We start from the raw sequence: 22,189 nt of genomic DNA, 5'->3' as shown, positions 1-22,189 counted from the left end.
ATGTGAACTTTCAAGTGGATGGCAAACTCAGATTCTCCTTTAAACTCCATCCCCAGGTGTGCCTTGGGTGGGAAACTCAGATTCTCCTTTAAACTCTATCCCCAGGTGTGCCTTGGGTGGGAAACTCAGATTCTCCTTTAAACTCCATCCCCAGGTGTGCCTTGGGTGGGAAACTCAAGATTCAGGTTTCCTGGTGTAGGTGCCAGGATGGCTCAGCAATAAATTGGAACTTTGAGAACTTTGACTCGGACTCTGATTTGGATGCGACCTAGAACCATGACACAGATTGTGTTGGATGTAACACAACCACAGGGGTTGATCACGGGGTGTCTGCAGGGGAGGGAGAAATTCAAAGTTGGGTGTGGGTTTTGTGCCTATTGTGTTTGACTGCATTGTGGTGCCCACCAAATGGGACTTTTTAAATCACACCCAGAAAAAACCCAACCAGCACACACAGGAACACAATTACACTCCGAATGCAACAACCACAGCAGGGCACAAACTAAAGCAGCTGCAATTGCAAAGCTGCCCCTGGAAGACCCTTCCTCAAATGCAGGGCAAGAGAGGCTTAGGGAGGTGACCCAGGCCTTTCTCTAAAAGAAGACAGCCCCCCCCCAACCCTCCCCAGGAATGAGAGGAAGCAGAGCCAGATCCTTTCCGAAGGAGATGAAGGTCAGTTATTTGAGTGGGGGCCCCGAGGGGATTCGGGGCAGGAAAAGTCCAATGACACAAGGTTGGAGAAAGTCTTCTATTCACCCACCACATCATCCAACAGCCCTTTTGCATCAGCAGCAGAAGCCCCCTCCCCTTTATCCACCCAGAGGGCAAAGGGGGCCCACCAGGAGAGACCCTCCCAAGAGAGTCTTCAGCTGCCCCCCCACCCTCCCCTCGGTCACCCCTGCAGAAGGACGGAGCCAAAAAGGGCAAGCAGAAGAAATGGGTCTGGGGTCTTTTGCCCATGGAGCTGGGGATGGGGCGGGGGTCCTTCCCACAATTCCTGATGTTCAGCACCCCATTCCTGGGTGGGGGAGGGGGGAAATGACCCCCCAGGCATGAGGGGGCTTCGAGGAAGACCCTCCCCACCCATAGGGAGAGAAGGAGCTACTGGGAGGGCCTCCAGGCCCGGCAGCTACGGAGGGTGGGCTCATGGTGCCCCCCCCAAGGCAGGGGAGGAGGGGTGCTGCCTCCAATGTCCAGGTGGGGGGCTTCGGGGTGGGTGGGAGGGGAAGCTTCAGCTACTCAGTCTCAGAGGCCGGTCCCACGCAGAGTCCAGCCCGGCTGCCCCTCTTGCAGCCGGCTGATGAGTCGAGGCTCCCGGACCCCCATCGGGAGGGGAAGAGGGGGGGTCTGCGCCGGATCAGGCCCCCCCGCTGTAGGAGTAGTCGGCCTTGTTGTGCATCACCAGCTTGTTGTCCACAAAGTAGAAGCTGTCCGACTGCGTCTCGTACGGGTGGAGGATCATCTCCTGGACTGGGGGGGGGGGGAGCCAACAGGGGAGGGGGGGTGTCAGTCGTGGGTGGAGCGTTGAGGCCACAGCCCCACCCCCTCCCACCCGCGTCCACTCACTGAGGTCCTCGGAGAGCTGGGGGAACTCGTAGATGTGTTCGCAGCTGTTCTTGCTGGTGGGGATGCAGAAGCCAAACTGGAAGTCGAAGCTCTTGAGCAGCCGGTCGCGGAAGTAGTGGCGCTCGATCATGCGGAAGTTGGCGATGGGCTTCTCCCCCACCGTGAACTCCACCCTGCAGAGGGAGAGGGAGGAGGGAGGGGGAAAGACCAGTGGAAAAAGGGAGGGAGGGAGGAGGGGTGGGAAAGAAAAAGACCAGGAGAAAGGAAGGGAGGGAGGGAGGGAGGGAGGGAGGGAGGGAGGGAGGGAGGAAGGAAGGAAGGAAGGAAGGAAGGAAGGAAGGAAGGAAGGAAGGAAGGAAGGAAAAAATAGAGAGGGAGAGAGAGAGAAAGGAAAGAAGAAAGAAAAAGAAAAAAGAAAGAAAAAAGAGGGAGGGGGCAGGAAGGAAAAAGGGAAAAACACAAGAAAGAAAGAAAAAGGAAGGGCAGATGGATGGAAGGAAGGAAGGAAGGAAGGAAGGAAGGAAGGAAGTGGGTGGGAGGGAGGAATGGAAGGAGGGGCAGGAAAGAAAAAGACCAGTTGAAAAGAAGGAAGGAAGGAAGGAAGGAAGGAAGGAGGGAGGTGGAAGGAAAAAGAAAAAGGGAGAGATGGAGAGAGAGAGAGAAAGAAAGAAAAAGAGGAAAAACTAAGAGGCTGGAATTCCTCCCCACATTTGCCCCACTTTGCACCCCCCAATCCCAAGAGCTCAGAGCAGATCGTCCAGCCTGCAAGTGGGCCCAATCCCTGGGAGAGCTTTGCTGCGCGACCCTCGCACTCAGAGCTGGAGTGGCCCTCCTGCTGTCATGAACAGGGCGGGTGGGGGGAGGTCTCTACGTGACTCGGGCAAATTCCCAGCGATTCTTCTGAAATGTTGCCAGCCGGCCAAACAACATTGGCCCAGAATCCTTGGAGCAGACAACGGGGCCAACACATGGAGGGTGCTCACAGAGATCCTGTCTGGGAATGATGGGAACTGTAGTCCAGTACTCTCGGAAGGAGCTCAAAGTGGCGGGTGCCCCCTCCGTGGAGGTTTCCAAGAAGAAACTGGACAGCCACTTGTCCAGGCTTTCCTGCTGGAGCAGGGGGTTGGGCTAGATGACCTCCGAGGTCCCTTCCCAGTGTGCAGTTGTGAAAGGCCGGCCTGGGGGTGGGTGGGGGGAACAAGAGCAAGGCCACCCCCCCCTCCCATGCCCAAAATGCTTCTCCGCACTCTCGGCCTGGCACTTACGTGGCTCCCACCTGCCGCAGCCGTAGGAATGCCGGGGTGAACTGGTAGCGCACAAATCGCCCGGCGTTGGGGTCGCCCTCCTTCTTTTCGCTGCGCTCGCGTTCTGTGGGAGACACCAAGAGAGAAGCCTGGTTGCCCCCGTGGATGGATGGGGCCTAGAACCCTGCAGTCCCCACCTGGGTCCTCCCTTGGAAAGCCCTCCTGGCCCTTGAAGCCCTTGTGGATCTCCCCCAACTGATCTGCAATGGATCCCGGGCTGCAAAATGGGATGCCCGGGGATGATGGGACTGGCGTGGCTTCTTCGTGGCACCAGAGATGGAGTCCAGCAGGGTGGAACAAGGGCCTAGATTTATAGGTTTTAATCTTTGTTGTGAGCCGCCCAGAGACCCTAGGGAGATGGATGGCATTCAAATTCAAAAATTGAAAAATTGAAAAATTCAAAAATTCAAAAAAATTTAAAAATTCAAAAAAAATCAAAAATTCAAAAATTCAAAAATAGTATAGAATATTTAATATTTAATATTATTACGGCAGCAAGAATTGCTTTTGCTCAATTTTGGAAAGATGATAAAGTTCCATTGGAAAATGTGTTAAGAGATAAAATATCCAGGTGTGCTGAAATGGCCACGTTGACAGTAGAACTAAAAGGACAAAACAACTCAGAATATTATGACGTGACGTGTGGACCAAGTGGTACAGCTGGACTTTAAAAACAAAAGGAAAAGCTGTGAGACAATGTGAGAAGATGATGTGTGATAATAATGTAGGAAGTTTGGGTGTAGATCTGTACTGAAATAATACGATGTTGAAAGACAAAAAACAATAAAGTTTAAAAACAAACAGACAAGACAAGGCTGTCTAACTTTGGGCACTTGGGAGTCTGCGGAGAGGGGCGGCATACAAATCTAATAAATGATGATGATGATGATTATTATTATTATTATTATCATTAACATTATTATCATTATTATTACTTTAAGACTTGTGGACTTTAACTCTGCAAGTCGATTACAGCCGGCTGGGGAATTCTGGGAGTTGTAGTCCACAGGTTTTAAAGGGCCGAAGGTCGGAGAGCCCTGGCCTGAGAGAAGCTACCGGCAGCTAAGGGTGGCACAGCTTTGCCAACCCTGGGCCCTGAGGGGGCACGGAAGACCCCCCCCAGTAACCAGGAACAGTCGCTCCCGCTACCAATGTCAGGTCCCAAATGCGAGGCTATTTCTCCCATCTACCGTATTGGACCCACTCTCTTTTATTTTGCAAAGGGTGTTTATAGGTTTCTAAAAAGAAAATCAGCCAGAAAAATAATGCTCACTTTATTATTAAATGAATAAAATTCAATGTTATTAAATAAATAAATAAATAAATAATAAAAACAAATATTGGTTGGTGGTTGGCAACGAGTCTTCGGAGAGGGGCGGCATACAAATCTAAGTAATAAAATAAAATAAATAAATAAATAAACTGGCATGTCCTGATGACTGTGGCTGACGTGATGGCTGTTTGCATCCTTCATAGAAACACAGAAAAGTCTTCGGAGAGGGGGGGCATACAAACCTAATAAACTATAAACTATAAGATTGACGGCAGAAAAAGACCTCCTGCTCCACCTATTCTACCATTACACTATTTCCTGTATTTTATCTTAGGATGGATCTATGTTTATCCCAGGCATGTTTAAATTCAGTTACTGTGGATTTATCTATCACGTCTGCTGGAAGTTAGTTCCAAGGATCTACTACTCTTTCAGTAAAATAATATTTTCTCATGTTGCTTTTGATCTTTCCCCCAACTCACCTCAGATTGTGCCCCCTTGTTCTTGTGTTCACTTTCCTATTAAAAACACTTCCCTCCTGGACCTCATTTAACCCTTGAACCCTTTAACACATTTAAATGTTTCCATCATGTCCCCCCTTTCCCTTCTGTCCTCCAGACTAGACAGATGGAGTTCACGAAACATCAGTTTGATGCTTAAGACCTTCCACCATTCTTGTCGCCCGTCTTTGGACCCGTTCAATTTGATCCATATCTCTTTTTGTGGGTGAGGTCTCAGAACTGGACACAGAATTATTCAAAATGTGGTCTCACCAGCGCTCTACACAGCGGGATCACAATCTCCCTCTTCCTGCTTGTGATACCTCTAGCTATGCACCCAAGCATCCTACTTGCTTTCCCTACCGCCTGACTGCACTGTCCACCCATTTTGAGACTGTCAGAAATCACGACCCCTAAATCCTTCTCTCCTGAAGTTCTTGCTAGCACAGAGCTGCCGTTTGCCCGCTGCCATCTCACCTGAAGCCGGAGGCTTGGTGATCTCGAAAAGCACCGTGCCGGATTCCATATCCCGGATCTTAAACCGGGTGAAGTCGATCTTGTAGACGTTCTCCTCCGGGGTGCAGAGGTAATCTGCAAGAGGGACGGAAAGAGATGCAGCTTTATGGCTGGTCCTCGCACTTAGGACAGTCCGAGCACCCTCATGACCACCACTGGGGCATCTACAAGGCTGCAGCGTTTGACTCCTGGTCAGGGAAACCCAAAATCCGAACCCAGATTAGTCGAGACATGGCTCAGAAGCAGCCACAGGGAGTGGGACGTTGGTCTCCTAGTCCAGTGTTTCCCAACCTTGGCCACTTGAAGAGATCTGGACTTCAACTCCCAGAATTCCCCAGCCAGCAAATGGGGAAACACTGCCCTAGTGGACAATCCCTCGAATAGGAGCCAGCTGTGTACATCAGCCACTGGCAAAAAAGCTAAGACAGACAGACGGACAAGATAAAAGAAGTGGTGGCCGTCACGATTTCTGGAATGTTTAAAATTTTATTTAAAACCTACTAAGCTTGGAAGAGATGTTTGCATTTATGCAATCAATGGGGATTTTATACTCTGACAAAGTCAGTAGGGACTGACGAAAGCTTAGTAGTTTTTAAATAAATTTTTAAATGTTCTGGAGATTATAAGCAAAATATGTTACATTTATAGATTATAGTTGTCAGTAGTGATGGGGGAACCGAACTCGCACAATTCGGGTCTGTGCCGAATTTTGCGGTGTTCGGTATGCCGAACACGAACCTGAAATGTTTTGAAACTTCAGACAAAGTTCAGGGTCACGTTCGGCATTCAGAGCTTTGATGTCACCAGCAGGTTGCTAATCACTTCCATGGAATCCAGGAAGTGATCACCTTGGCGTCCTTAGCAACCTGCCGATGACGTCAAAACTCCACCCTCGGAATCTCTTTGTGGGAGGGATTCCCCAGCTCCTTCAAAGGGAGGTCTTCACGTAAAAATAAACATTGTTATGTTTACGAAAAAGGAGGCCGCAGCAGCACTGCAAGCAAAGGGAGGTCCTTTCACGTAAAAATAAACACCTCCCTTTGCTTGCAGTGCCGCTGCGGCCTCCTTTTTCGTAAACATAAAAATAAATAAAAATTTAAAATCTGTAAAATTAAAAAACGATGGGATTCCGGGACCGGAGCTTTGATGTCATGCAGTGTTTGGAGTTCGAATTCGGGTTCGGTTCTGGTTCAGCTGAATTTTGCATAAAGTTCGTCCGAACTTGTCGAACCCAAACACCGTTGGTCAGCTATAAAAAGTTTATCTGCCTTGCTTGGCTGAGAGGCAAAAAGGAAGCTGTGATGCTCCTCCAATATACCAAGGTGACTCGACAAAAAATAATCTCTCCTATTATATATATAAAACAAAGGTGAAAATATTTAAACATAAAACAATAGCCATAATTAAGAAAACTAAGAAATAAATTCTGATGCTTGTAAAGCTATATTAGTGGAACTATATTTTATGTACGTGTGATTTATAAGTTTGTTTTTTCATGTTGTTTTGTTTTTAATTTGGAAAATTTCAATAATAATAATTATTATTTTAAAAAGAAAGAGGTATCAACATCAGATGAAGAATTAGTACTGCTTTATAAAATCCTAGCAAGGGGATACCTGGAATCATGCAACCAATTTTGGTCCCCACATTACAAAAAAGATGCTGAGACTTTGGAAAAAGTGCAGAGAGGAGCAACTAAGAGGATTAAAGGCCTGGAGGCTAAAACATACGAAGAACGGTTGCAGGAACTGGGGTTATGTCTAGTTGAATGGAAAGAAGGACCAGGGGAGACATGAGAGCAGCCTTCCAGTATCTCAGGGGTTGCCACAAAGAAGAAAGAGTCAGGCTATTCTCCAAAGCACCTGAGGGTGGAAACTAAACAAGGAGAGAAGCAACTAAAGAGAAATTTCCTGACAGTCAGAACAATTAATCCATGGAACTAATATTGTTATTATTATTATTATTATTATTATTACTACTACTATTATTATCATCATCATCATCATCATCATCATCATCATTAGATTTGCATGCCGCCTCTCCCCGGAGACTTGGAGTGGAGGGTCTCCTGCCTAAGTGGGGGGCTGGACTTGAAGACCTCCAGCTTTAGGATTCTATGTGCTGAGAGATTGGCTTGGCTAAGAGCAGCGGTGAAGTCCAGCAGGTTCTGGAGAACCGGTAGTAGTGGAAATTTTGAGTAGTTGGGAGAACTGGCAGTGACCACCGCTGTCTGGCCTCAGAGTGGGGAGTGAATGGAGATTTGTCCTGCCACACCCACAGAACCGGGAGGGGGAAAGAAATTTGAATTTCACCTTCTAGCGTTTGGAGAAGACAAAGGGAGCGTGGGAGAGTTGGGCTTCGGAGTGGAATAACCTCTCGAGACCTGTATTCCGACCCCCCCAGACTCTTCCGGGGGTCGCTTTGGGGGGGCTGCTTGAGAGCCCCCACCCCACAAGCGAGTGGAGTCAAGACAGACAAGCCTTGGGGGGGTGAGCCGGCTGAAAGGGCCCCGTGGGCAAAGCGGCAGAAGTCGGGCCCTCACACGCAGAGAGCCCACGTCTGCAGAGGGGCTGGGGCTGCCTGTCCTGGATGCCCGCTCTGGAGGGAGGGAGGGGCTGGGAGAACCCCCAAATCCCAGCCCAGTTTACACACACACCCACACCTGGTGGCCACAGCTGCCCCTCTCTGCTGCCCATCCCCCCCCCTCTCTGGCTGGGCAGGGCTGCCAACCGGCTGCTGGTGCCACCGCCTGCCCCTCCTCGCCCACTGCCATGGCAACGGTCCTCCCCTCTCTTGGCAGCAGCATTGCCATAGCAACCACGCGGAGCAGTGCCCAGGGGTGTCGGAGGGGAGGGGGGCTCAGGTGCCAGGGCAGGTTAGCCTCTCCCTGGCCCCCCAGGAGACCCTCGGCTCTTCCCCCAGGGACAGCCAGCAGCTACCCACCCCCCGGACTGAGGCCAGGGCAGGAGCCCCTTGGGCTGTGGAGGGGGGCTTCCATGGGGCAGGTGTGGACCCTCGCCCAGGTCCCCAGAGGCCATTGGGACCTTCCATGGGTCACGGCTGGCAGTGTGCAGGCTGGAGAATGAGGAGGGGGAGCCCCCAGGCCCCACACCTGGCAGGCACAGGGGACCCCAAGGCCGGGTCTGGGTCTCCCTGTCAGTTGGGCAGAAGGATGGAAGAGGAGCAGCAGGGAAGGGGGGAGGGACTGGAGGAAGGAAGGAAGGAGAAGGGGAAATAAGGAAAGATGGGAGGAATTTGGGAGGGGGTAAGCAGGACAGAAGGGGAGGGGAGGAAGAGAAGTCTGGAGGGAGGAATTATGGGAGGGAGGGAGGAATGGAGGAGAGAGGAGGGATTGTTAGGGTTACAACCCTCCCCTCTTCACTCCCCACCCAAGATTTCAAATGCCCCCCCATGTAAACCAAACTCTCCCAGGCTCCAGCCAATGGGGTGACTTCCTTATAAAGGGGGAATCTGTCCCTCAGCCCCCTCCTCCCTACACCCAGAATGCCCTGCAAGCAGCCCACCAGGCTGCCCAACCAACTGACCGCCAGCATTGGAGACAGCAGAGAGGCTCAGCCCCACCCTTCAGGGCAGAGACACGGGGGGGGGGGGGGTATCCAAGGGAGGCCTCATTGCCCAGGATGGAGCCCCCTGCCAGCCCTGAACAGCTGCAACCGCCTGGGAGGAAGACAGCTGCCCAGGGGTCTGGGTGCCTGGGGGGGGGTGCACTGCCCAGGTGAGCAGCTGAGCCCCACACACACACACTCATCCAGCCAGTCTGATGCAACCGAGAGCCCCTCCTACCCCAGAACTGCCCAACCCAGCCCTGACCCAGACTGCAGAGTGTCCAGTCAAAGCGCAGGGCAAAGACCCCCCCTCAACCCCAGGAATCCTCAAGACCACCCACAAGAGGCCTTTGAGGGCACCGACGAGTCCACCTTCAGGTTGAAGCAGCTTAAGGTTTTACCACCGTGGTCACTAAGGATGTGGACACATTAATTCCCAGAACCCCCTGACTGGGCAACTCTGGGAATTGAAGTCCCCAAGTCTTAAAGTGTCCCAGGATTGGGAACGTTGGATACATGGTTCAGCCAAAGGGAGCCGCCTGCCCTCACACACACACACACACAGAGAGAGAGAGAGAGAGCAGATCCTGAGCTCTTGAGACACCTCCTCTTGGCCCCCTTTCCTCAAGCTCCCCTCACCCAGTTCAGGACTTTGTCCCTGGTTATCCTGGATCCTTCTGACCGTGCAGAATGCGAGCCCACCCATGAATCCCAGCAGCCGATTAGGTCCCAGAGAGTCAGCCTTCTCGGTCCTGTCGACTAAACAATGTCGTCTGGCGGGGCCTAGGGGAAGAGCCTTCTCTGTGGTGGCCCCAGCCCTTTGGAACCAGTTCCCTCCGGAGATTCAAAGTGCCCCCACCCTTCTCACCTTCCACAAGACCCTGAAGACCTATCTATATCGCCAGGCCTGGCACAATTAATGTATCCCCTTCTCTGACCATTAAGAGTTATGTGTACACTTGGCTGGATACAAGAAATACTCAATGAATTTAATGATTATATTGTATATTATTTTGAAATTATACAGAACAGAAATATGAAATATGTTACTTTTCCTTTGACAGGATCTAATCAACAAATAGGTTTTTACTACAGACTCTGATCAAGAGCGGAGCGATTGAAGCTCTTCCTTTGGTGTTACAGGTCTTGTTTTGTCTTTGAAAATAATAATGGAAAAATTAAATGGAAAAAGCATTAAGTTATGTGTGGTTACGACTGTAAATAGTGTTCATTGTTTTTTAAGATAGTGGGTTTTTAGTTATAGTTTTAACCATTAGATTTGCATTGTACTGTTTTATGGCTGTTGTGAGCCGCCCTGAGTCTTCGGAGAGGGTTGGCATACAAGTCTAATAAATTATTATTATTATTATTATTATTATTATTATTATTATTATGATGATGATGATTATCCTTCCATTCTGCTCCGGATGCTCCTCCAGGGACACGATTTGGGGAGGGAGCAGGGTCTGTCCAAGGAAAAACCACAATTTTGATGTGTAAACACTGGAGGAGGGGTATTAGTGTATGGCTGGGCTCTCCAGATACGGCCCCTTTAATACGTGAGAACTTCAACTCCCAGAATTCCCCAGTCAGCACTGAAGTCCACAAGTCTTAAAGTGACCATGTCTGGGTGTACAGGAAGAAAAACCCCCATCTTTTCTAGAGAATGAATTTTATTAAAAGTATTTATTAATGTAATAACATTCATTAGCCCGGATCCTTTCTAAATTATGGCTGCTTCATCTCTGGAGGTTTTTAAGAAGAGGTTGGACGGCCATTTCTCGGGAATCGTCTGCTTGAGCAAGGGGCTGGAGTAGATGACCTCCAAGGTCCCAAGTCAGTTATTCTTAATGGACAATTCTTGGGTGGGCCTGGTGCCAATCCACACCGCCTGCCACAACCCTCATCGCCTCCCTGACACCCGCCAACCGCCCCTCCGACAGCTAGTTGCAAAACCTCCTCCTCCTCCGGGCAGCCCCCCCCCAGCCGCCTCCCTCTTCTCAGGCTGCCAGTCACTTCCTCCGCCCGAAGCCACAACCTCCAGGGCCTTGCAAGGGTGGGCGAGGGCCTGGCACCCAGGAAACGGGGAGGGGCAGGCCAAAGGAAATCCCAATGCAATTCAGAAGACAGACAGACAGAATTGGAAAGGAGGTTGTGAGGGTCTTCGTGTCTAATTGCTTTTCCCCCCTGCCTGCCTTTGCTGTTGGGGGGGGAGAAATTTATTTATTTACTTATTGGATTTGTATGCCGCCCTTCTCCGAGAACTCGGGCGACTCACGGCATATAGCAATATAGTACGATGGCAAATCTAATTACATTTAAAATTACAATCTAAAATTCCAATATTTCAAAACAATCATACCAGTTCAGTCATACAACATATATCTCATTTCGTTGGCCAGAGGCTGAGACCTAATTGCCCCAAGCCTGGCTACATAGGTTGAGTCTTAAGACCCTTGTGCAAGGTGAGGAGGGTGGGGGCAGAACGAATCTCCGGGGGGAGCTGATTCCAGAGGGCTGGGGCCCCCACGGAGAAGGCTCTTCCCCTAGGTCCTGCCAGGTGACATTGTCTAGTTGATGGGACCTGGAGAAGGCCGACTCTGGGAGAGCTGACCAGCCACTGGGGCTCATGCGGCATAATTCCCCCCTCGGAGAGGGCTCGCAACCTGGGGGTCCTCCTAGATCCACAGCTGAGGCTGGAGCAACATCGCTCAGCTGTGGCTCCGGGGGCTTTTGCCCAAGTCCGTCTTGTCCACCAGATGTAGCCATACCTTGACCAGGAGGCGCTCCACGCAGTCACTCAGGCCCTCATCACCTCTCGCCTTGACTATTGCAATGCGCTCTACATGGGGCGACCCTTGAAGAGTGTTCGGAGGCTTTAGCTGGTGCAAAATACAGCGGCACATACAATTACGGGTGTATCTAGGTAGGCCCGTATTACTCCAACTTTACGCGCGCTGCATTGGTTGCTAGTCAGTCTCCGAACACAATTCAAGGGGTTGGTTATCACCTTTAAAGCCCTAAATGGCTCAGGGCCAGGCTATTTACAAGACCCCCGCCTCCCTCCTCCCTCGCTGCGTGCAGTAAGGGCCCACAGAGTCGGCCTTATCCAGGTCCCCTCTGCCAAATAATATTAGATTTGTTTAATATTAGATTTGTTTACGTTGTCTTTTTACTGTTGTTAGCCGCGCCAAGTCTACGGAGAGGGGCAGCATACAAATCTAATAAATACATACAAATCTAATAAATACAGTTGGTGGGACCTTGGGGAAGGGCCTTCTCTGTGGTGGCTCCGACCCCTTGGAATCAAGTTCCCCCAGAGATCCACACTATCTCCTCCCAGAATCAATCTTCCAGAAAGCCATTAAATCCTGGTTTCCTGGCAGGCCTGGGATTTGGATTGACTGCAATGTATATATGGGGTGGTTTTTTATAAAAAGGATATTATTATTTTTATTGCATTGTTGATTTTATTGCTATATTTTTATTGTCATGGTGTTTACAATTACTGTTAGCTACTCAGTCCTTTTGAGTGGATGGCATATAAATAAAAAATAAATAAAATAAAATAAAATAAAATAAAATAAAATAAAATAAAATAAAATAAATAAAGTAAAGTAAAGTAAAGTAAAGTAAAATAAAATAAAAAAATAAAATAAAATAAAATAAAATAAAATAAATAAAATAAATAAAATAAATAAAATAAATAAAATAAATAAAATAAAATAATAAAATAAAATAAAGTAAAGTAAAATAAAATAAAATAAAATAAAATAAAATAAAATAAAATAAAATAAATAACCCCTCGCTCAAGCAGCAGAGAAGGAGTGTCAAACTTTGGAAGTTCCACTGACTTGTCGTCGTCAACAGTTGAAGTCCCCCAGTCACAAAGTTCCCACGGCTGGACCGTCCTCACTCTACTGCGCTCCAGAGAAATGGCGGCCTGAGAAGTTTCAGATTCAGTCGTGTGAATGAGATCACGACCGCGAGGGGCAGCTCTGCATCCCAGGCCAGAATTTTAACCATTCCGTTTTAATCTGGCCACAGTTTCCGCCGTTTGCACCTCTCCCTTTGCTCAGCTCCAACCAGCGACCGAGAGATTGTGCAAAACCCAGGAAGTGGCTCAGGGTTATTTCTGCTTCGAGACACAGGCGTCGTTTCCGGACAGAGGCGACCAAAAGTGGCTTCCTTCTGAAGAAATAAATTTCATCGTTTTGAAAAAAATTTAAATGGAGTAACAAATGGAAAATCATTGGAGAGAGATACAACCTAGAACTAAGGAGAAACTTCCTGACAGTGAGAACAATTAACCAGTGGAACTGCCTGCCTCCAGAAGTTGTGGGTGAACCAATACTGGAAGTTTTAAAGAAAAGACTGGACAAGCTGAAATGGAATAGAGTCTCCTGCCCGAGAAGGGGGATGGACTAGCAGACCTCCAAGGTCCCCTCCAACTCTGTTTCCTGTTCTGTTTTCCTTCAGTCCCAGATCAATTCACCAGTGGAACAGCCTGCCACCAGAGGTCGTGGGTGCTCCAACACTGGAAGTTTTTAAGAAGGGACTGGACAGTCCCTTGTCTGAGATGGCAAAAGACAGGTTCTCCTGCTGGAGTAGGGGGTTGGACTAGAAGACCTCCAGAGCCCCTCCCAGGAACGTTATTCGGTTATCAGAGTGCAGAATAGAATCATCTCACAACCACCACAAAGGCCTCTAGGTTTGTGCTCCTCAGAAAGCTGGACATACAATAAGGAGACAGAGAACTTAGAGGTGAATTCTTTGTCCTCCACCGGCTCCAGAAGATGCCCCCCTCCCAGGCCCTGGCCGTTGACCCCCACCTCACCAAGACAGGATTACGTCCTACCTCAAAGGGATTTGGGCAAGATAAGTTCATTAGCCCGGCTCAGGGAGCTTCAAATAGACAGCTGACCTGCCAAGGGAAAACAGCCGGGGGGGGGGGGGCACAGGAGCAGCCTCAGTGCCACCAGCCCAGCAATTCAGGGGGGCTGCAGCTTTGGTTGCCCACCTGCCCACCCAGGAACCAGGCCAAGCAGGCTGGAAAATGTGCAACCCCAACAAGCATTTTTTTAGTTCACACATTCTGGCTGGCTTTGATAGCAGATCTGGGCCACTTTACACTTCCAGGGCTACATAGCATTATAGCACTTAGACTTATCTACCACTTCACGGTGCTTTCCCAGCCTCTCTAAGTGGTTTACAGACTCAGCCTCTTGCCCCCCACCATCTGGGTCCTCATTTGACCCACCTGGGAAGGACGGAAGGCTGAGTCCACCTGGAGCTGGTGGTCAGATTTGAACTGCTCAAATACAGCTAGCAGTTAACTGAAGGAGCCTGCAGTGCTGCACTCTAACCACTGCACCACACTGGATAAATGATAGATGGATGGATGGATAAATGATAGATGATTGATAGATAGAAACATAGAAACATAGAAGACTGACGGCAGAAAAAGACCTCTTGGTCCATCTAGTCTGCCCTTTTACTATTTCCTGTATTTTATCTTAGGATGGATATATGTTTATCCCAGGCATGTTTAAATTCAGTTACTGTGGATTTCCCAACCACGTCTGCTGGAAGTTTGTTCCAAGGATCTACTACTCTTTCAGTAAAATAATATTTTCTCATGTTGCCTTTGATCTTTCCCCCAACTAACTTCAGATTGTGTCCCCTTGTTCTTGTGTTCACTTTCCTGTTAAAAACACTTCCCTCCTGAACCCTATTTAACCCTTTAACATATTTAAATGTTTCGATCATGTCCCCCCTTTTCCTTCTGTCTTCCAGACTATACAGATTGAGTTCATTCAGTCTTTCCTGATACGTTTTATACTTAAGACCTTCCACCATTCTTGTAGCCCGTCTTTGGACCCGTTCAATTTTGTCAATATCTTTTTGTAGGTGAGGTCTCCAGAACTGAACACAGTACTCCAAATGTGGTCTCACCAGCGCTCTATATAAGGGGATCACAATCTCCCTCTTCCTGCTTGTTATACCCCTAGCTATGCAGCCAAGCATCCTACTTGCCTTTCCTACCGCCCGACCACACTGTTCACCCATTTTGAGACTGTCAGAAATCACTACCCCTAAATCCTTCTCTTCTGAAGTTTTTGCTAACACAGAACTGCCAATGCAATACTCAGATTTAGGATTCCTTTTCCCCAAGTGCATTATTTTACATTTGGAAACATTAAACTGCAGTTTCCATTGCTTTGACCATTTATCTAGTAACGCTAAATCATTTACCATATTACAGACCCCTCCAGGAATATCAACCCTATTGCACACTTTAGAGTCATCGGCAAATAGGCAAACCTTTCCTACCAAACCTTCCCCTATGTCACTCACAAACATATTAAAAAGAATAGGACCCAGAACAGACCCTTGTGGCACACCGCTTGTAACCTGACTCTGCTCAGAATACTCGCCATTAACAATAACTCTCTGATGTCTATGCTTCAGCCAGCTTGAAATCCACTGAACTATCCAGGGATTAAGTCCAATCTTCACTAATTTATCTATCAGCTCTTTATGTGGAACCGTATCAAAGGCTTTGCTGAAGTCCAGATAGGCAATATCCATGGCACCACCTTGATCCAACACCTTTGTGACATAGTCAAAGAACTCAATGAGATTAGTCTGACACGATTTGCCTTCAGTAAAGCCATGCTGATTTGGGTCCAATAAGTTATTGTTTTTTAGATGCTGATTTATCCTCTTTTTGAGTAGAGTCTCCATCATTTTAACTACAACTGATGTCAAGCTAACTGGCCTGTAGTTACCAGCTTCTTCTCTACTGCCCTTCTTGTGGATAGGCACAACACTGGCCATTCTCCAATCCTCAGGAACATCTCCTGTTAACAGGGATTTGTTAAACAAATCAGTCAGGGGGGTAGCAATGACAGATCTGAGTTCTTTAAGAACTCTGGGGTGGATGCCATCTGGACCCATTGCCTTATTTATCTTTAATCTTTCAAGTTCTTCTAAGACATCGGCTTCTAAGATCACTGGAGCTGAATCCGTACAGCTGGAAGCAATGCTATATCCCTGTATAGTATTATTATTATTTTGTAAGGTGTCTTTTGAGAAAACTGAACAGAAGTAGCTATTGAAATGGTCAGCGATCTCCTTATTCCCATCAATGTATGTATTATTCCTGGTACTAAGCTTTGTGATGCTGCAGTTTTTCTTCTTCCTATCACTAATATATCTGAAGAAGGTTTTATCCCCCTTCTTTACAGATTTTGCTATTTCTTCCTCTTTTGAGGCTTTAGCAGCATATATTATCTGTTTCGCCTCCTTCTGTCTCATTTTATACACCTCTCTATCAGCTATACTTCCAGACTCTTTATACCTCCTATAGGCAGCCTTTTTTTCATTGACTATAGCCCTTACATCATTGCTAAACCATAGCGGTTTCTTCTTCCTTTTACCTTTAGTTACTTGCTTTACATAAAGTCTTGTGGCTTTTAAGATGGCCTTTTTTAATACAGTCCACTGGGTGCTTGCTCCTGCCATTTTATCCCTCCCCTTTAATTCATTATTTAAATATTCCCCCATTGCATTAAAATTTGTTTTTCTGAAATCCAATACTTTGGTTGCAGTATAGGATTGCTCACCATCAGTTTTTACATCAAACCACAAACATAGATGGTCACTGCAACCTAAATTTTCTCCCACCTTGACCTCTGAAACCCGATTCCCATTGGTAAAAACTAAATCTAGAATATTCTCCCCTCTAGTTGGTGTCTTAACTAGCTGTGCCATAGCTGCTCCTGTAAAGGCCTCTACTATATTCTTACTTTTGCATGTAAGGGCACTGGGGATATTCCAGTCAACATCAGGCATGTTGAAATCACCCATAACCACAATATCTCCCTTTACTGCCATTAGGGTAATCTCATCCACCATCTTGTTGTCATGTTCCTCAGATTGCCCTGGAGGCCTATAGATCACCCCAATTCTAATGACAGAACCGTCTTTATTTTGCATGCAAATCCAGAGGGTCTCCAGATCTTTACATGTATTTTGAATTAGTATTGTTTTTAGACTTTCTTTAACATAAATGGCTACTCCACCTCCCCTTCTCTCTATTCTATCCTTCCTATACAGTGTATATCCTGGTATGGATATTTCCCATTCATTAGAATCCCTAAACCATGTCTCAGTTATGGCAACCAGATCCAAATTATCTCTAGATATTATGGCCATTAACTCACAGAGTTTGTTGCTCAAGCTTCGAGCATTTGTGTACATTACCCGAAGAACATTATTTTCATTATTAGTTTGCCCTTTATCATCAGCAACTACATCTATTTTATTTACAGCTCCCTTTTCATAAGCTTCCAGAAACTGATTTATCCTCATTGGTCGGGGACAGAAATCCTCCACATCTGGTACATCTCTGTCCCCTTTACCTAGTTTAAATGCCTGTCCAAAAAAGTTCTGAATTCCTCACCGAGCACCTGGGCACCTCTGTATGATGGATGCAAACCATCCCTCTTAAACAACTCCCTATTGGACCACCTATTGACATCATGACTTACATAACCAAAACCTTCAGCTTTACACCACTGCCTTAACCACACATTAAACTGTCTGATACAACTTGTTTTACTCTCCTGGCCACAAACCGGTAACACCTCTGAGAAAGTCACTGAATCAGTTATTTTACCCAGCTCCACACTTAGACATTGAAAATCTCTATAGATACAGACAGACAGACAGTCAAAGATAGATAGAATGATAGAATGATAGAATGATAGAATGATAGAATGATAGAATGATAGAATGATAGAATGATAGAATGATAGATAGATAGATAGATAGATAGATAGATAGATAGATAGATAGATAGATAGATAGATAGATAGAAAGAAGATAGCAATAGCACTTAGACTTATGTACCACTTTGTGGTGTTTTGACTGCCCTCTCTAAGCGGTTTATAAAGAATCAGCCTCTTGCCCCAACAATCTAGGTGGGTGGGATCATCCAAGGACATGGGGTGAGGTATCATCAATATGCAGATGATACCCAGTTGTACATCTCCACCCCTTGTCCACTCAACGAAGCGGTGGAAGTGATGTGCCGGTGCCTGGAGGCTGTTGGGGCCTGGATGGGTGTCAACAAACTCAAACTCAACCCAGACAAGACGGAGTGGCTGTGGGTTTTGCCTCCCAAGAAGGACAATTCCATCTGTCTGTCCATTACCCTGGGGGTGGGGAATTACTGACACCCTCAGAGAGGGTCCACAACTTGGGCGTCCTCCTCAAGCCACAGCTAACATTGGAACACCATCTCTTGGCTGTGGCGAGGGGGGCGTTTGCCCAGGTTCGCCTGGTGCACCAGTTGCGGCCCTATCTGGACCAGGAGTCACTACTCACAGTCACTCATGCCCTCATCACCTTGAGGCTCAACTACTGTAACGCTCTCTACATGGGGCTGCCTTTGAAGAGTGGTCGGAAACTTCAGATCGTGCAGAATGCAGCTGGGAGAGCAATCATGGGCTTTCCCAAATATGCCCATGTTACTCCAACACTCCGCAGTCTGCATTGGTTGCCGATCAGTGTCCGGTCACAATTCAAAGTGTTGGTTATGACCTATAAAGCCCTTCATGGCATCGGACCATACTATCTCAGGGACCGCCTTCTGCTGCACGAATCCCAGCGACCAGTTAGGTCCCACAGAGTGGGTCTTCTCCGGGTCCCGTCAACCAAACAATGTCGCTTGGCGGGACCCAGAGGAAGAGCCTTCTCTGTGGCGGCCCCGACCCTCTGGAACCAACTCCCCCCAGAGATCAGAATTGCCCCACCCTCCTTGCCTTTCATAAACTGCTTAAAACCCACCTCTGCCGCCAGGCATGGGGGAATTGAAGTATCTTCCCCCCTAGGCCTTACAATTTTATGCATGGTATGTTTGTATGTATGTTTGGTTTTTATATAATAGGTTTTTAACTGTTTTTATTATTGGATTTCGTTATATACTGTTTTACTGCTGTTGTTAGCCGCCCCGAGTCTGCGGAGAGGGGCGGCATACAAATCCAATAAATAAATAAATAAATAATCTAGGTCCTCATTTGACCCCCTTCGGACGGACGGAAGGCTGAGTCAACCTTTCAGAAGTAAGGAAAGAAAGAAGGAAAGAAAGAGCAATATCCATACCATTCAGACATATATCCCACTTCCTGGTGCTTTTCCAGCCCTCACTAAGTGGTTGACAGAGTCAGCCTCTTGCCCCCAACCATCTGGGTCCTCCTTTGACCCCTCTCGGAAGGAAGACTGAGTCAACCTGGAGCTGGTGGGGAGATTTGAACTGCTGAACTACTAGCAGTCAGCTGAAGGAGCCTGCAGTGATGCACTCTAACCACTGCACCACCCTGGCTCTAAGTAAGTAAGTAAGTAAGTAAGTAAGTAAGTAAGTAGGTAGGTAGGTAGGTAGGTAGGTAGGTAGGGAGGGAAGGAAGGAAGGAAGGAAGGAAGGAAGGAAGGAAGGAAGGAAGGAAGGAAGGGCAATAGCATTTAGACTTATCTACCGCTTCACAAAGCTTCTCCAGCCCCCTCTAAGCAGTTGACAGAATCAGCCTCTTTTGCCCCCAACCAACTGGGTCCTCATTTGACCCACCTGGGAAGGACGGAAGGCTGAGTCCACCTTGGGATTTGAACTGCTGAAGGAGCCTGCAGTGCTGCCCTCTAACCACTGCACCATCCCGGCTCCAAAATATCCAGAAAGCTTTGGGCTCTTTTGTGGCCTTAAGTCCCGGACGGCCTCAATTGCTTTTATTTTGAAGGTGGCTGCTAGTATTGTTCCCCCTCCAATTGACGTAAGTGTGACTGTGTGTGCCTAGACACCTTCACAACCCTCCACAACAATCCCAGCGGTTTCTCAAGGGACCCTGTGTGGAAATCAGTGGCAGAGCCAGGCCACGGGGCCCAGCCACGCAGGCCACCAGCCACGGGGCCTTCGAGCAAGCGACCCCCTTTCTCCTCTGTGTCAAAGCGGAAGAAGCGACGCCACTTCCTCCCCCCAGGGAAGAGGAAGCCATGGACAGGGAGCTTTGCGCAGGAGGAAGCAATTAGAAAAAAAGGGAATATTCTGATTTAGGTGAAAATTGACTGTCAGGGTGCATCACACAGGCCTCCGACGGAGCCTCTGAGCTTCTCCCCACAATTATTGCAACCTTCCCCAACTTTGGCAGCTGTAAAAGAGAGGCGGGCTTCCAGAATTCTCCAGCCAGTAGGATTTAAGATGGGATGGGCTTTCAACTCAGCCTGCAGGCAGGGGGATTCTGGGAGATGAAGTTCCATCCCTCTTAAAGCTGTTGAAGTTGAAAAAACACCGTCCTGGAATAAAATAAGCAGCCAAAGACGCAGGGACCCTCCCTCGTGAACAGGGGTCTCCAACCTTGGCCGCTTTAAGACTTGTGGACTACAACTCGGCAAAGGAACTCTGGGAATTATAGTCCACAAGTCTTAAAGTGGCCATGGGTGGACACCCCTGTTCATGAAATATAATAACAACAACAGAGTTGGGAGGGACCTTGGAGGTCTTCTAGTCCAACCCCCTGCTTAGGCAGAAAACCTGACACTACTTCAGACAGATGGTCATCCAACAGCTGCTTAAAAACTTCCCATGTTGGGGCTTTCACAACTTCTGGAGACACTGTGGAAGCTGTTCCACTGATTCATTGTTCTAACTGTCAGGAAATTTCCCTTTAGTTCTAAGTTGCTTCTCTCCTTGTTTAGTTTCCACCCATTGCTTCTTGTTCTACCCTCAGGTGCTTTGGAAAATAGATTGACCCCCCAAATCTTCATTGTGGCAACCCCTGAGATCCTGGAAGACTGCTCTCCTGTCTCCCCTGGTCCTTCTTTTCATTCAACTAGGCATAAACCCAGTTCCTGCAAATGTTTTTCATATGTTTTAGCCTCCATTTATCCCCTGATCCCCTTTGTTGCTCTTCTCTGCACTCTTTCCAGAGTCTCCACATCCTTCTTGCATTGTGGTGACCAAAACTAGATGTAAATATTCCAAGTGTGGCCTCTACCAAGGCCTGATAAAGTGCTATTAACCCTTTCTGGGATTTTGATTCTCTCCCTCTGCTGATGCAGCCAAGAACCCTGTTGGCCCAAGCCTGGATAGCAACTGGCTTAATTTGGGGGGCCAAGTGGTGCCCGCTGGGTCTCCGTTGAGGCTGTCCAGCATCTCAAGGAAAGGCCTTTGCAACCAGGCGTTTGGGATTAAGGATTTGCTGAGATCTGCCAGGATGATTCTGAAGACACGGAAGAAGGTCTTTGGCTCCCTAACCTTCTCCTTGTGATTCAACACCCCCCCCCCCCCAGTAATCCTGGCTGATCCGACTGACCTCAAGGCCCAGAAAAGCTGCCCAGAGAGGGGGGCCTTCTGCGTCAAGGGCTGCAGCAAGGGGCAGGGGGCCATGCCGGGGCTTGGAGGGCAGAGGTGCCGGGCTCAGAGAAGCTCTCAATACATAGCAGGGGGGGGGGCAGCCACAGCTCCCCTCTGGCCCCCAAAGCTCATCTCTTGGGGCTTCCAGGGGGTGGGAGGGAGATGGGGTGGATGCTGTGGATTCTCCTTGTTGGTAACTGGGTCAATCTTTGCACCTGGGGGGGACAGAGGGGGCTCCCACCTTGACCCAACGCAAGAGTTCTTCTCCGGTTCACCCCAAGCCCAAACCGCGGCTTATTCCTGGCTAAGACTAAAGCGCTTAGCAAGGGGTCAAGGCGGCCTGAGAGCTCTGGGGAAGGGGAGGCCTGGGAGAATTGGGTGGGGGGGCTGCAGGGAGGGTCCGGCCTGGGAAGGGGAACCGACCCGGCCCCTCCAAAGACCCTGAAACGCCCCGCATTCCCCCTCCGGAGAGCAACCCGGGGGAGCCGCTTCCACGAGGCCCGGCTAGCAAGGTGCCCCCCTCGCCCTCCGGCCGAACCGCACCGCACCGCCCTTCCCCGGGCAGCCGAGCCCCTCCACTCCCCGGGAGCAACGTCGGGCTCCGGGCGAGGGCCGGCGGGGCCAAGCCCACCGCGGACGCCCCCTTGGGACCGGAGGGCTCGGGGTGGCGGGCGGCGGGCAGAGCATCCCCGGAGGCGTCGGGTCCCGGCGGGGCTCCAGCCTCCCCAGCCCCGCGCGCCCTCCCGCAGCCTGGGGGGTCCCGGTGCCTCCTCGCGCCGCCCCGCCGCCTCACCTGCCGTGATCTTGCCCAGCGCCAGCACGTCCTCGGGGCTGATGGCCGCCTTGCGCAGGAGCTCGTCCTCGCTGCCCAGGCCGGCGGGGGCGGCGGCCGCTCCTCCTGCCCCGTTGGCCGCGGCGGCGCTGCCTTTCTTCACCTTCATGGCCCCGGCGGTGGCGCTGCGGGTGGCGGTGGCGGTGCTGCTGCGGCCGCCGCGACTGGAGCCCCGGGAGCTGCGCGCACCCCGCCGCCGCTGCTGCTGCTGCTCCTCCTCCTC

The 22,189-nt window shown here is 49.1% G+C and overlaps 1 protein-coding gene across 1 annotated transcript; it reads right to left on the bottom strand.

Moving 5' to 3' along the window:
* Positions 1–654: 654 nt before the first annotated feature.
* UNC119 (unc-119 lipid binding chaperone) lies at positions 655–22,189 on the bottom strand. The gene is made up of 5 exons (XM_070742967.1): positions 21,928–22,189; positions 5,121–5,234; positions 2,832–2,934; positions 1,567–1,739; positions 655–1,470 (listed from the first exon to the last, which is right to left on the bottom strand). Exons 1-5 carry the CDS (start codon positions 22,073–22,075, stop codon positions 1,358–1,360), a joined length of 651 nt encoding a protein of 216 aa, XP_070599068.1. The 5' UTR covers positions 22,076–22,189; the 3' UTR covers positions 655–1,357.

Source organism: Erythrolamprus reginae, chromosome 1, assembly GCF_031021105.1.
Source record: "Erythrolamprus reginae isolate rEryReg1 chromosome 1, rEryReg1.hap1, whole genome shotgun sequence".
Taxonomy (NCBI): Eukaryota; Metazoa; Chordata; class Lepidosauria; order Squamata; family Dipsadidae; genus Erythrolamprus; species Erythrolamprus reginae.
This window is presented reverse-complemented; position numbering and strand designations above follow the sequence as displayed.

Coding starts and splice junctions, on each gene's coding strand:
- UNC119 (XM_070742967.1), bottom strand. CDS start 22,075: ATGAAGGTGAAGAAAGGCAGCGCCGCCGCGGCCAACGGGGCAGGAGGA. Junction 5,235..21,927: donor GCTGGGCAAGATCACGGCAG/GTGAGGCGGCGG, acceptor TCCCTCTTGCAG/ATTACCTCTGCACCCCGGAG. Junction 2,935..5,120: donor CACCAAGCCTCCGGCTTCAG/GTGAGATGGCAG, acceptor TGTCTCCCACAG/AACGCGAGCGCAGCGAAAAG.